Source organism: Acinonyx jubatus, chromosome A3 (genome assembly GCF_027475565.1).
Source record: "Acinonyx jubatus isolate Ajub_Pintada_27869175 chromosome A3, VMU_Ajub_asm_v1.0, whole genome shotgun sequence".
NCBI classification, from domain to species: domain Eukaryota; kingdom Metazoa; phylum Chordata; class Mammalia; order Carnivora; family Felidae; genus Acinonyx; species Acinonyx jubatus.
This window is the reverse complement of record NC_069388.1, coordinates 10,594,474-10,608,053: the sequence shown is the minus strand read 5'-3', so window position 1 is coordinate 10,608,053 and position 13,580 is coordinate 10,594,474. Positions and strand designations below refer to the sequence as shown.

General features: G+C 53.8%; 1 protein-coding gene across 9 annotated transcripts in view; it reads right to left on the bottom strand.

Annotated features, from left to right (window-relative positions):
- The window catches only part of NFATC2 (nuclear factor of activated T cells 2), a 158,261-nt gene that overhangs the window by 59,632 nt on the left and 85,049 nt on the right, over positions 1 to 13,580 (bottom strand). For all 9 annotated transcript variants that reach the window (XM_027046638.2, XM_027046640.2, XM_027046635.2 and 6 more), the window contains exon 6: positions 1,533 to 1,673. In XM_027046638.2, coding sequence (XP_026902439.1) covers positions 1,533 to 1,673 — 141 coding nt within the window. The remainder of the gene's footprint in view (positions 1 to 1,532; positions 1,674 to 13,580) is intronic.

Here is a 13,580-nt window from a genome sequence, read left to right as displayed (position 1 = left end):
AGAAGTACCAATTCAGCAAATATTTTTTAAGTAAAAAAAATTTAAAAATGGCGGGACACCTGGGTGGCTCAGTCAGTTAAGCATCCGACTCTTGGTTTCGGCTCAGGTCATGATCTCATGCTTCGTGAGTTCAAGCCCCACATTGGGCTCTGTGCTGACAGTGTGGAGCCTGCTTGGGATTCTCTCTCTCCCTCTCTCTCTGTCCCACCTCCACTCATGCTCTCTCCCCTGCTTTCTCTCAAACTTTTTTTTTTTTTAAATAGCACTTCTGGGGCGCCTGGGTGGCTCAGTTGATTAGGCGTCCAACTTTAGCTCAGGTCACGATCTCACAGTCTGTGGGTTCGAGCCCCGCGTCAGGCTCTGTGCTGACAGCTCAGAGCCTGGAGCCTGCTTCGGATTCTGTGTCTCCCTCTCTCTGCCTCTCTCCTGCTCATGCTCTGTCTCTATCTCTCAAGAATAAACAAACAATTTTAAAAATGGCACTTCTGGGATGGGGTGAAACCATTACTGGCATAGTATTGATGGAAGTTTCAATTTGTACATTTCTGGAAGTTAATTTAGCAATATGTATTTAAAGCTCTCAAAACAACTATCCAAAATTCCACTCTAGGAATAAACCGTACATGCACAAAGACAGACAAAACATTCACGTATCAAAGACCAATTAACTGTCCTACAAGTATTAAAAGATTCATTGCAGCACTATTTGTAATAAAAAAAATACATGTAGCTTATGTTTATAGCTTACAATAAACCTAGAGCTGTTATGATTACTCGACATGTATTAACCTCTTTAGCCTTCATGACAACCCTGTGGCAATAAGAACCCTTGTTATTATCGTTGTATATAAAAGGAGATGAAGGCACTGGAAGGGGAGATCATTTGCCTGAGATCACAGAACAAGTAGCAAAGTCAGCATCTGAACCCAGGATATCCAGGGCCACAGCATGCAAACTTATTCGCCCTGTGGAATGGACTCCTTTTCTGATAATAGCATAAGGTTGAGAAGGCTTGCCTCTCTGTGTGAAAAAATAGTTAAAAAAAAAAAAAAGAAAGAAAAAAAAAAAGAAGGGTGCCTGGGTGGCTCAGCCAGTGAAGCACCTGACTTGGCTCAGGTCATGATCTCACAGTTTGTGAGTTCAAGCTCCGTGTCGGGCTCCCTGCTGACCGCTCAGAGCCTGGAGCCTGCTTCGGATTCTGTGCCTCCCTTTCTGCCCCTCCCTGACTCACACTCTATTTCTCTGTCTCTAAACAATAAACATTTTTTTAAAAATCTAAAAAGAGTCATAAGGTTATCGTCCAACGAGAGAGCCCGGGAGCAGCTGAAACACTGTGGCACATCCACGCAGCAGTGAACTGTGTTGACATCCACGGCTGGAGGCCTGGGAAGCTTCCCGTGGGGAGTAAGAAGAACAGAAACTAAGACCCTGCCCACAGGACCCATTCCCCAAATCAGTGCTGTTGGGAAGAAAGACACGGGAGTTTTATATGGTGCTGGAGGACAAGGAAAGAGCTCAACAAGCCCCCTGACCTGTGGTCTTCTCAGTAAACACGACTTTGGACTCGGCTGTGAAGTTCTGTCCCGTGAGGATCATCTGCTGGCCCCCGTAGACCAGGCAGCTGTCGATGTCCTGTCTTTCCACCATGGGCAGCTCGTGGGCGGATCGCTGGGCTGAGGGCGAGGGAAAAAGAAGTCATTGCAATGGCAGAAGAAGTCTGCTCAAAAGAGGCTGATTTCACGGCACGCCCCGCCCACCTTTGTCACCTGCTGTCATCACAAACGTGGAGCCATCAGCCCCCACAACGGCTGACCCCGGAAACAACATGTTCCTGTCTTAGTGCCCTAGGTCGTTAGGGCTAGTCTTCTTCCAACAACGCATGTTGTTTTCACAAATCAAGGGACAGGTGTCTGTTCTCCCAACGGGGAGGAAAGGCAAGTGAGATTTGATCTTTATTTTACAAAAAAGGGCAAGTCAACTTTTTCATGAGAGCACCCCTTTGCCAGAGAGTACTCTCTCCTTGTGCCCCCGATGTTAGCAAACGCTTGAAGGGACCATGCAGGCTGACACTAGGACCCGGTTCCTGCAGAGTTCAGACATAGTCACTTGGCAATTCCCTGGCAATCCTGAACTCAGTCTTCAAAACAACATCACCTTGCCCCATCACCTCTCTGACCTCACTTTCTAGGATCCCCCTCCTTGCTCACTGTGTTCTAGCCATGCTTCTAGAATGTTCTCAATGTCCCTCAAACACACTCCCCAACTCCTATTTTTGCACACTTGTACTTTCTAGTCCCTCCCTCTCTGGAAAGTTCTTCCTGATGATCTACGTGGTTTCCTTCCTCACTTCTTGCAGGTTTCTCCTCAGGTGCCCCCTCCTCAGAGAGGCTTCCTTACCCCTACCCTTCCATCCTCCCACCTTGAAGGTAAAACAGCAGTACACACCCCGTCTGTCTGTGTCTCTCCCCTCCCCCTTCCCCTTTATCTTGCATGACCCTGTTTTACTGGGTCACCTGTCTTTCAAATCTCCCCACACTAGAATGTAAGCCCCAGGACGGAGCTCTGTACTGCTGTAAGCCCAAGGCCAGGAACAGTGTCTTCTTGGATTTAGTAGGAGGTGCTAGGGATGAATGGACAGAAGGATGGATGGATGGATGGATGGATAGATGGATGGATAGATGGACGGACAAATGGACGGATGGAAGGATGAATGGATGGATGGACGGATGGATGGATGGATGGATGGATGGACGGACGGATGGATGAATGGATAGATGGATGGACGGATGGAAGGATGAATGGATGGATGGACGGATGGATGGATGGATGGATGGATGGATAGATGAATGGATAGATGGACAGACAAATGGACGGATGGAAGGATGAATGGATGGATGGACGGATGGATGGATGGATGGACGGACGGATGGACGGACGGATGGATGGATGAATGGATAGATGGACGGACAAATGGACGGATGGAAGGATGAATGGATGGATGGACAGATGGATGGATGGATGGATGGATGGATGGGTGGATGGATGGATGGGTGGGTGGATGGGTGGATGGAGGGACAAATGGAAGGATGGATGAATGGATGGATGGACACAGATATGGATATACCTCAATATATCTTAATATGTACGTACACGGAAGTCTCTCTATATCTAGATCCTCATCTGTATCTATAATGAATGAAAGATGAAGAAACAGAACAGGTCTATGCTGAGTGTTGAGTCACAATGATATATGCTCACAGCAACTTTCTGAGGAAGGAAGTATTAAAATTATTCACATTTGCCTGGGGAGAAAACTAAAGCTAAGAGAAGTCAGGTCAGGGTGTGTGGTTAAACTTAGGTCTGGGCCTCAGAAGATGGTTTGTCCAGCTCCAGAGGCCCCAGTCCTTAGTCACTGCAGCCGGCCACTGATTGTTCTGGAACGCAGGCTGCAGGGAAGAACCAAGACCCTCTCCAGCCCCCTTCCCTGCACAGGGTGAGAAACACATCCCAGTCAGCGAGAGGGACTCATCTGCCCGGGCCTCGCCTTAGCAGCGTGGGCTGACGAGGCCGGCCCTCCCCTTATGAGTCAGCCTGAGCTCCTGGCGTTCCTCCCAAGCCCAAGAACCGGGCGGAGGGCCAGCCCTTTCCGTGCCAGGGGCCCGAGGACCTCCCCATCCGGGAGCTGGGGCGGGCAGCAGCCGCATGAGGCCTGGGGGCCCAAACCTAACCCTTCCCTCCTGGCCGGCCTGGACCTCCAGGTGGCGAGCACGCCCCTCCCTCCATCCCGAAACCCGCTCCTTCAGGAGCAACCGTGCAACTGGCAACATTTCAGGAGTCTACGGTGGACCCGCCAGATGCTCCCAGACACTTCACCTTGAAAGTGCAACCCAATGACTCACAATGATCCCCTGTCGGTTTCACCCCATCCCTGGCTCAGCCCAGGGACCAGCCAGCCAGTGCTGAGCCCAGGGGCTGTCGGTTCAGAGCATACATTCAAAAGGCCTCTCTGCAGAAGCTGCTAATTTCTCCCACATGGGCTGGGTCATTAATCCCTTCTTTCAGTATAGGAGTTTCGTAGGACTTCCTAATTGAGCTGCCACAAATGGAGATTTATGAGCAGTGAAGACACCAGTTGTATCGCCTGGAAAAGCAGGTCCCGACTTTTAAGATCTGCCTCTGATGGGCCTGGGGGGCAGCTGGGGGCTTCGGGCCCCAGGAATGGGTGCCCCCCCCCACCAGGAATGGGGGGCTAGAGCCATCCCTCCCATTCTGCAGGTGGAAAGCCTGAGTCATCACTCCTGGGCAAGCCAGCCAAGGGCTCGCAGCCAGCCGGGCCGGAGACTGGCCGTGGCCGTGACTCTCGGCGCTGGGTGGGAAGCTGGCCCGGACGGCTGCTCTGTGAATCACTGAGCATTGCTGTGAACACAACGGACTGCTTCTCCTGCAAAGCCTTGCGGTTTTGACCAACCAACTTTTTCTCCCTCTGCCGCATTTGCATTTCCCACCCCTTCTCCTTATCTGAAGGAAAACACTCTTTTTAAACAGAAGTTTAAAGAGAGAGGATGACGAGAGTCCAGCCCAGCTCCCTGTACTTTCTTTCGCCTCCTCTCCAGTCCTGAACCCCAAGTGGGAACCCCAAGAGTCACCGTGAGCTTGTTAGAAACGCAGGGCTATGGGCCCCACCCCAGACCTCCTGAACCCAAGGAAGGGCTCAGTGTAATAAGGAATCCATGTGATCGTTGTGCACTGACCAAGAGGCACTCTTAGCTCTGGGGGCGCATTAGAACGAGCCAGGAAGTTTAGAAAGTACGGACACCCAGGCCCTGATTGTAGAGCAGGGGTTCTCAGCCTGGGCACTACTGACCTGTGGGCTGGACCCGTGTTTGCTGTGGGGCTGTCCTGTGCACTGCGGGATGTTTAGCTGCATCCCTGGCCTCCACTGGATGCCAGCTGCACCCCTCCCAGTTGACACACGGAATTACCCCTAGATATAGAGCTGGATGGCCCCTGGGAAGGAGGGGCCCCAAATCGCCCTTGGATGAGAACCACGGACTCCAATGGTCGGAGGGGAGGACCCCAGCCTACATTTTTTTTTTTTTTTAAAGAATCCTTAAGGCTTCCAATGGGCCCCACAAGGTCTGATCCACAGCACCATCATGGCAGGATGATGCAGGACCCTGGGAACCAAAGGAGAATTCTGGTTTCCTGCTGCTTAGGCTCTGGGGTCAGAAAGCCCTGGTTTCCAGGGTTTGCCTCCTGTCACCTCCGTTCTGTGCGTCCCTGGGCAAGTGACTTCACCTCTCTGGGTCACAGATGCCGCCTAAGAGTACCTGCCCTCACAGGTCTGCTACAAACAGTACGAGACAACATACTACATGTCAACATGGACGCAGTCAGGACAGACCTGGGAAAATGACTCATGTCCATAACCCAGATATCCGTCCATGGACGGATGGATGGCCGACGCGTGGTATACCCATACGGAAGGACGATTCAGCCATGAGAAGGAATACAGGCTACACCACAGACGAACCTTGAGAACATTATGCCAAATGAAGGGCCCGACACCAAAGGACAACTGTTCTATGCTCCATATTCACAACGCTCAGAATAAGGGCATCCATTGAGAAGGAAAACGGACGGGGGAGCCCAGGAGTCTGGGGTTCCTTTTTGGGGTGGTGGACAGGCTCCATACCCATACGGCTGGTGGTAACGCCACCTCGTGAGTGTCCCCCACACCCCAGAACTGTAGTCCTTACGGCGGGCTCAATGGTAAACTGTGTTAGGTGTATTTTACCACGACACAACAGGACAAAACAGGACAAACACAAGACCATCGAGTATAAAACAAAAGCTCTCAGCCAGGGCCTAGCGCACAGTAACCATTCGAGAAACTATTCTTTAACACTGTTAGCTTCCAAACTGCCGCTCTTTCTTGCCCAGCCGTTTTCAAAACATTTCCTCATCTGTTATCGTAACAGACCCTTACATGACGGCCCTGCTGGAGCACCGAGGGAGGCACTGTTCACGACACTTGAGGGACTGAGAAACAAATCCTAGGCTACTCAGCTCCATCCAGGGGCGGCCCCAGCTTGGGTGCGGGCTAGAGCGTTGGGCGGTCCTCGGTCCTCGCTCGAGTGACCCTCGCGTGGGCTTCTCCAAACCTGGCTCCCCACCTGTAAAGTGCAACTGTTCCCAGACCCCCCTCCCAGGCCGTCCCGAGGCATCCATGGGAGAACGCACACGAAGCGTCTCTGCCTCGGTAAATTTCAGCCAGCAAGGTCACCGACGCTAAAGCCTGTAGTTTCTCGAGTACATCCCACGCGCCAGGCACTGGCTAAGTGTGGCCGCCTTACAGTCAGTATTTCGCCAAATGTGTGCCGACCACGTCCCATGTGTTTACACGGTCCGTGTGCTCTGGGCGCCGCTGGTCTTGGTGGATCCTGAACCATTAGCTAGGATTTCCCAACCTTCACTGCCAAAGTGTCTCCAAGTAAGGTCCCCAGGTCACCTGGTTGGAGGAGGTGCTTAATCAACATGCAGCTCCGCAAGCCACCCCTCAACCCACTGCACCCGGAGCTCCTAGAATTTGCATGTGAACAATCTTTCCAGGTGACTTGTTGCCCACATTTGTTTAAGAGCCAACTTTGACTCTGAAGAGGCCACATCCGGGCAAGGGGACCTCCTTCAGGGAATGCCCCTGCATCCTCAGAGAGCCCAGAAGCAAAGCAAACAAAGCCAATTAGCCTCCGAAAGAGGAACTGAAGAGAGGCAAACAGCAACCAAAACTACCCTCCTGGGGTCTGCTTCTTCCTCTCTCTCTGATGCAACTTCTCACACCTATGGCTGCTAATTGGACCGACACCACCCAGGACCTGTGGGAGGGCTCTCAGGAAGCCCGGGCCCACACCAGCCCCCATCAGCAGCCCCCTGACTCTCCTTCAGCCTTTCCACCGTTAGAGACTCTAAACCACCCAAACCAGTTACCCTGCACTGTTCTCCCCCCAGACCAGGGGCCACCATTTTAAAGCCATCCCGAGGGCCCTGCTCTCGCCTGTGGGTGAAGTCTAGGCCCCCTGTTCCAGCTCAAGCTTCTAGGTGGCCCTCACCAAGAGACTTCCCCAGGCCTCCCTCCTGCCCCCAGATTCTGGCACGTCATAAAGGGGCTTGGGGCTCCTGGGTTTTATGAGCTCTGAATCAACAGGGTACTGTTGGTTTAACCAGTTTGGGTGTTTGCTTTTACCGGCAACAGTGGCTGATGCGGAGCGGCAAAGCGGTGAGGGGAAATTCTCACCGGCGTGGGGTCCTGCGGGGTCTGCCCGAGTCAGCCTGGAAACGGAACATTTCTGCCTGCCTGTCTAGGATCCGCCCCGTCACTGGGGTGTGTGGCCAAGAATTACGATCTGCCCGAAAAACCTCAGGAGACAGGCAGGAGAGGCTGGACAGAGAAATCTGATGCCGCAAAGTAGGTGGATTCTGCTAATAATAGCAAATAATTACAGCTGCCATAGAGAGCGCCTGGGTTTCCAAGCACTTCACGTGTACATTTTTGTTTATTATAACACACGTGAAGAGGCAATTTGGGGCCGTGGGTAAAAGGCTGCTGCCTAAGTCCAAAGCCCAGCTCGGTGACCTCCGAGCTTTGGGACCGTGGGCAAGTCCCGTAATCTCTCTGTCTCTCTTTTCTCATCTATAAAATGGGCATAATCAGAGTACCAGCCTCATGGGGCTGTTTGCAGATTAAATGAGTTACACGAATGCAAGCTAGACTGTGGGATTCCACTACCCTGAGAGGCCCCTTTTCGGTAAAGGCTTCCCCGTGGGAAAGCTGCCAGCCAGCCCAGGCAAGGAGGGGCCTCCCGGAAGCCTCGTCCTGGCCGAAGCCCTGACCACCCCTGGCCACAGTGCTCTGGCTGCTGCACACTGTTCTGTGTCTCCATCAGGCCACCGTCGTTGGCTGATGTATTCCGGCCCGGCTCAGAATAAGGTGCTGACTCAGACCTGGCCGGAGACCGGCCCCTCAGGCCCCTCGGCCCCTGCCCCGGATGTTCCCCGGTCTTCCCTGGGAAGTGGGAGGTGGGACAGCAGACCCCAATGCTCCCTGCGTGTGGGGTCCGCCTCTGTGAGGGTCCTGTCGGCACTCACACCACAGGAGTGGGGTACCGTGGGCACAAATACACGGGGTCCGCCGTGCACGTGACCACCTTCTAACTCCAGGCCTCAGGGGGCCTCAGCTTTCTCACCTGGAGTATGGGACAGTGACGTGTGCCCTGAAGGGCTGGTGTATCTCAGCTCATCGAACCCACAAAGCTCGTGGGCCATCGCGGGAGCTACTTTCTTGCTCAATTACTATCCTTTTCCAATGTGCTAGCGGGGACATTCCCACGTGTCTCCATACAAGACCCTCCCCGAGAGCTGCAGGCCTCTCCGTGAGCTGGACGAGTGTCCCGGTCACCGATGGACCCAGGCGGCCTGGACGGGGGAAAGGACACGGGTGTCACCCCCAGCTCTGCCCTTCTCCTTGCCAACCGCGCGGCCGCAGCAAACCCCAAAACTCTTCCGAACCTCAACCCCCTAGAACAGGAGCTCCACGAGGGGGGCGTTCCGGGCCCCCGACACTCGCTGGCAGGTGCCAATCCAGCAATGTTACTGAGTGCACCAGCCGAGCCAGTCCGCGAGGCGAGCCTCACCGTGGAGCCAAGTTCCGACACGCGAGGGTCAGGGGCGCCGCAGGCCTTCGGTTGGGGGGGGGGGGGGGGGTGATGCCTTCCCCGCACCTGTGTGACCGGCCCGGTGAAGGGCCAGACGCTCTGTCTTCAATCAGCGGAGAAGCCACCCGGCTCCTGCGTTCCCACCCCCGCGCCCAGGTCTCCTGCACGCACCCCCTGGCCCACGCGCTCCTCCGGCCAGGTCACTTTCCAGGTCCCGTCTCAGCAGCAGGGCGTGTGCTTGGGGCCGGCACGCCTGAAACAATTGGTGTTTGTTAACCTTGGCAGGCACAGAGCGGCCGTGAGAGGCCCAGGCAAGGCCGCTTTGTAAAGCGGTGGGGAGGGCAGCCAGCAGGTGTGAGACACCCCATGAGACAGGCGCTGGGTTGGCCTGTGGTGACCTCGGCTGGCACCTGCCATGTGTACACACGTTCGTCTGGCCCCGACGGGAGCCGAGAGACACCCAGTGTTACTGTCCCCATTTTACAGATGAGGAAGCTGAGGCACAGAGTGGTAAGTGACTTCCTGGGACCAAAGAGCCCGTAAGTGGCAGAGGCGTTTCCTTGAACCCAGGCCCACACCTCAGCACTACCCTAGCCGGCTTCTCCCCGTCACACAGGCTTCAACGTTGCCGGAAACGTGGCTTCTCAGTCCTTGCTCAAAAGTCTCCTTGGAGGGCAGGGGGCTGACAAAGGCCTGGCCTAGCCACCCTCCGCCCGATGCCCGAATGTCGCCCACGATTTACTGCTACAGCGCCGCGGGGAAGGCACGCGGAGCCCTCGGAGGGTCGCCGGGCTGGTCTCTGGCTTACACGACACGAGGCCAAACTTTCAGTTCCAGCCCAAATTAATCTGTCACTCGTGACCTACCTCAACCTTGGGCGTCCCGAGATCCAGCACGATGTGGAGGTCACGGCTGGTTTGGTCCCTTACTAGCTGTGTGACCCCGGGCAACTTATTTAACTTCTCCGTGCTTCCGTTTTCCCGACTGTAAAACGGGAACGGCCACTGAGCTCAGTGTTTTTATGATGATTCGGGGGCAACACAGAAGGTGCCTGACGCACAGCAGCTGACTGTGGTCACTGTTCCTCTTCCTTCACCTCTTCTCTGCCGGGTCCCTGTGGTCTCCTTCCTTCCTTCATTTGGTCTTCAAGCATGTATGAGCATCTACTATGTGCCAGGGACCGCGCTAAACAAGTTTTGGAATATGCATCCCACTGTGTCAGCCCCCTACTTAGAACTCAAGCCTTCCCATGTCACTTTGAACAAAGTCCAAGTCCCCAGCTTCATCTCAGACTTCTGATCCGTATTCACTCCACATAGCCTCCCCAGCTGCCCTTTTTTTCCCTGAAGATGTGGAACTTATCTCTGCCTCAGGGCCCTTGCACTTACTGTATCCTCCAGCTGGGCCATGCTCCCCCACCGCTCAGGTTCAGATTAATATGCCACCTCCTCCAGGAAGTCTCCCCTGCTCAGCACACCCAAGGCTGCTGCTGCTCAGCCCTCCCCCCAAGTCACCAACGCATAGTCCTGGTTATTTTCGTCATCACACTTCACTGTTGAAAATGATGGTTTTCATTATTTAGGGTGGGTTTTCCTCGCTAGAATGTGGCCTGCACGAGGACCGGGACTTTTGTCTTGACCACTGTTTTATCTTATCCCCAGTGCCTAGAAAAGCGTATCATGCGCTCCAGATGCGTTTTCAGTGGAAGAATCCACGTTAAGACGCCCACAAGAATTATGGAGGTCCTCTCGGCCTCTGGCAGAAGCAGGTGAACGAGGTAAGCAGCCCTGCTTCACGACAAAGGAGGCAATATGCCAGTCTGGTCCCGCTGCTTCTAAGATTTTCACGAAGCAGTGCCGTGTGATCGCCCGTCTCCCAAGCCAGACCTACAAGAGTCAAGCGGGGCAGAGAAGGAAAGCTGGCGAGGGAGGGGAACACGGTCGGGTTGTCCAAGTGCTTGCTTCCAGGAAAGGGCATCCGAGGTGGGCCAATCTGGGGGTGGTGAATGACGGACCCCGACCCTACTCACCCCTGACACCAAAATTAGCCCGAGATGGAGTGCATCCCTAAACCTAAAACCCAGCATCAAAAAGCTTCTAGAAGAAAACGCAAAAGGATACCTTTGCTTCCTTCAGACCGGTAGAAATTTATTGGGGGAATGCAAAGAGCACTAATCCCAAAAGAAAAGAAAATGATACATTGGGATTTAGTCAAAATAAAATACTGACGCCCAAGCGTGGACGGGGGAAAATATTCATCCTACACACATCGGACAAAAGGCTCCTACCCAGAACGCATGAACAACTGACACGTATTAATAATAACAAGAGGATTGACCCCATCACAAGAGGGCAAAAGCTGTGCACAGACAGTTCAGCAAAGAAGACACCGGGACAGCCAGCAGGTGCACACGCCAGCACTCAGCATCGTGAGCCACTGGGGAAGTGCAAATCATGCACGAGGAGGTCCCCTTTCCGCTCCCGGAGCGGCTCCCGGTAGAAAAGACGGGCAGAAGCCAACACCAGTAAGGACGTGGGGCAGATGGAGCTCTCATGCACTCTGGCTCAGAGTAAATCAATTTATGGTTTGGAAAATACACAGACTGGAGCATAACCTTTCCCCGTGAACCGGCCATTCCATTCCCGGGTGTTCACCCAAGGGCAGTGAAAGCATTTGGATCAGAAGGTTCACAGCAGCCAGAATCACGTGATAAGAGCAATGGCTCTCAAAAGCACCGAGCTTTCGCCCACTGGCTGGGCGAAACCAGCCAGACACAAAGTACACGCTGTCCAATGCCATGGTGTGAGGTTCTAGAACAGGGAAAGCTAATCTCTGGCGATAGAAATCAGAACGGTGGTTGCCTGTATGTGGGGATGGGGGGGCGGCACCGGCTGATGGGGTGTGAGGGCCCTTCCTGGAGGGAAGGAAATGTCCCGCGTCTCCTTGTGAGCGGTGGTTACGCAGGTCCGTTGAATTGTTGAAAATCACTGAACTGAAGACGCACGCTCTGTGTCATTTGTTGTATCTCAATTAGAGCCCGGTGACACACAGTTATGTCACGAGAAGGGAGGCGCTGAAAAGAGCATGTGAGAAAACCCACTTTCTGGTCTACACCATGCACCCACGCCCCAGTGCCTACACAAGGAGCAAAGTGGATTCCTATTCTGTGCCGGGAGTGGGCAGGACTTGGTGGAAAACCGCCTTGGGTGTTCTCTCGAAGAACAGAGAGGGGCAGGGAGGAGATTCCCAGAGAGACGCTCATGGGACAAGGCCTTCGCACCTGCTGACAGCCCCCTTCTGCTTCCTCATCACCTTCTTCTTGCACTGGGCAGCCTGGAGAGGCTGGCGTTCACTATTTTTGTTTTAAACAAACATTTTAGAGATAGGTGCTATGTGCCAGGCCCTGGCTGATGCCTTCTGGTCTCTGTCCTTACAGGAGAGAGACCAAGGAGTAAATTGGGTTGTCAGCACAGAGCGGGGGACCTGTACCTTGTGGGGTCGGGGGCGTGCGTCCTCCCTGAGGGGCCATGGACACAGCAACCTTGGATAAGGAGGAGCCAACCGAGGGACCGGAGGGGGCAAGGTGAGCGGGCCCCACGCTTCCCAGCACATCAGAATCACCGGATGACCTCCAAAAACTCTCCATGCACAGACCCCACCACAGACCAAGGGACTTGCCATCTTTGGGGTGGGATTCGGGCAACACATTGGGGGGGGGTTTCTGTTTTGTTTTTTAATAACTCCCCAGGTGGTGCCAGCATGCGACCAAGTTTGAGAACCAGCGTTCTGGATGGAGGTGACAGTGTGGGCAAAAGCCAAGAGAGAGGACAGAGAAAGAGCCCAGTGGATTTGGGAACTGAGGGCCAGAGGCGACTGAGACGTCAAGAAATGTAGCTGAGGAGCAGGGGTCATGGGTTGAACAAAGCCCCAGGCACCCAGAACCTCAAACATGGCTGTATTTGGAAATACGATCTCTGAAGGCACAAATAAGGTAAAACTGGAGGGTGGATTGTGCAGGATTAGCGGGGGCCCTGAGCCCAGTGACAGTGTCCTCATAAGAGACAGAGAAGGACACACAGACAACAGGGTCACGTGAACAGGAGGCAGAGACTGGAGTCACGGACCCACAAGCCAAGGAAAGTCAAGAGTGCCTGCCGGCCGTTGCCAGTCGCTAGGAGAGGGGCCTGGAACATCCCCCCTTCAGAGTCTCCATTAGGAACAATCTGACGGTCACCTGGATTCTGGGCTCTGGCCTCTGGCCTCCAGAACCCTGAGAGCAGAGTTAGATGTCTGTCGTCGGGGAAGACAAGCGTGTTCCCTCCTGAACTCTCCCACGTTCCCAGAGAAGCCGGGGAGACCCGGTTATCCGTCAGGACTGGGAAGGGTTGGGGACGGCACCCAGAGCCAGGCGGACTGGAGAAGCTTCGAAATCGGCTCTGCTGACAATCAGGGAGGGGACTGAGAGCATCTCCTTGGCAATACTGAACGTCTCGTGGAAAGAGAAACACACACAGCACCCGTCTATGCAAAGGTGAGGTTTGACCTCCGGCGTGCTATGCATCAACGTAAGGAATCTACAAGTCTAGCAAATTGGCCTACTTTCCCAAGAGTGGCCTCCAGGGTTTGTCCTGTTTTCGCTAGAATCTGAGAACTCATCCTTGATTCCCCAAGACGTTATATAATCAGCACCTCCAAAGTAAGGTAGCCTTGCCAATAAGTATGAGTCCACTGAATGTTTTTCTTACCAGCTCACCCTCCCCAGGGGGCATATACAAAAGTCAACTAGTCAATAAATATTTATTGAATATCTCCCGAAGGATCATCACTATGTGCTACGTACGGACTAGTCGTCAATATTTACTGAATCTC